At 37.8% G+C, this 1,194-nt stretch overlaps 1 protein-coding gene across 1 annotated transcript in view; it reads left to right on the top strand.

The window, feature by feature from the left end:
* LOC138035081 (uncharacterized) overlaps positions 1-1,111 on the top strand; it is a 4,250-nt gene extending 3,139 nt beyond the window's left edge. The window contains exons 3-4 of the mRNA XM_068881958.1: positions 1-50; positions 926-1,111. The exon at positions 1-50 is cut by the window's left edge and continues 736 nt beyond it. Coding sequence (XP_068738059.1) covers positions 1-50; positions 926-1,111 — 236 coding nt within the window. The remainder of the gene's footprint in view (positions 51-925) is intronic.
* The last annotated feature ends 83 nt before the right edge of the window (positions 1,112-1,194 follow it).

The following is a 1,194-nucleotide window of genomic DNA, read 5'->3' as shown; positions in this document are numbered from 1 at the left end:
AGGAATCCCTGCTTATTGACAAGGCAAAAAGACAAAAACTGATGGAAGGGGTAAAAACATATATATTTACTTTGTTCTTTCAATATTACTACCCTTTAAAGTCATGTGTTGCTCCCTTAGCCTGCATTTCAATTTTTTCCTCATTCACATAAATTGTGGGATTTTTGTGTTGCATATATACCGGTACATGTAGTTAAAGGCCCAATTTTGTTTGGGTGGGGGTCTGCATAACATTAAAAATTAAGGCCTTGTAACAGCTTACAGTTAAATATTTCAAACATCACCTGTACTCCACTTTCAGCAATTACCTTGGCTTTAAATCATGATGTGAAGCACAGAATATTCAGAGTCTGTTAATTTCACTTAGAAATTTATTTATGACTTCAACAATAGTCATGTTTAGCATGTTTACTGGCAAATTTCATATCATTATCACTTCTCTTCTGTAGAACACTTTTCAACTTTTTATTGTTCTATACAGTTTTTGGGATGCATTGCAACACTTAATAACAGTGCAATTTCCTATAAATAATAGTAAAAAAACTTTGGGTTTCAAAGCACTAGGCAGTAAAAATATCACCCTCAAAACACTTGCCAGTAAACCATGTCTAGACCCTCATAGTTGCTTAACGGTTGGTACTATGTGCTTAACTGTCACACTCTGTTAATTTAGTTACAAGATGCACAACGACGAAACCAGTTGCAACAGGCCAGGCTTTTGAGGACTCCTCAGGAGCCCAAGGAGAATGAAAAAAACACTGCTGTAGTAGTTCAAGTTCGCCATGTTTGCCTGGGCATTGTGAGACGCTATTTTCGGGAATGGGAAGATATGGCATGCGCTTATGACTGGGTGGGATCCTTGAGCTTAATACCTGAACAGTTTCAGTTATTAGACTACGCAGGAAAGTTGTTGTTGCCTTCACAGCCAGTAACTGAAGTAAAGAACACAACACTGTACATGAGGGAGGATATGTCAACACCATCTCTAGAAGATGATGAAGTAACCTTCCTTGGGTTTGGAAGTTATGAATGGGAGCCTACTGCTGACTACTCACTGCAGCCCATAAGTGAAACTCCTCCTGAAACACTTCTTGAATGTGATGACAGGTAAGTTGGGCCATTTTCAGTGACTCTTAGAACTTATGCTTCTAGGAATCGCTTATAATTTCTATTGAAATAATAAATTGCTTCTTC

This window comes from Montipora capricornis, chromosome 2, assembly GCF_036669925.1.
Source record: "Montipora capricornis isolate CH-2021 chromosome 2, ASM3666992v2, whole genome shotgun sequence".
Taxonomy (NCBI): domain Eukaryota; kingdom Metazoa; phylum Cnidaria; class Anthozoa; order Scleractinia; family Acroporidae; genus Montipora; species Montipora capricornis.
Note: the sequence above shows the minus strand (reverse complement) of the source record. Positions and strands in the feature narration are given on the sequence as shown.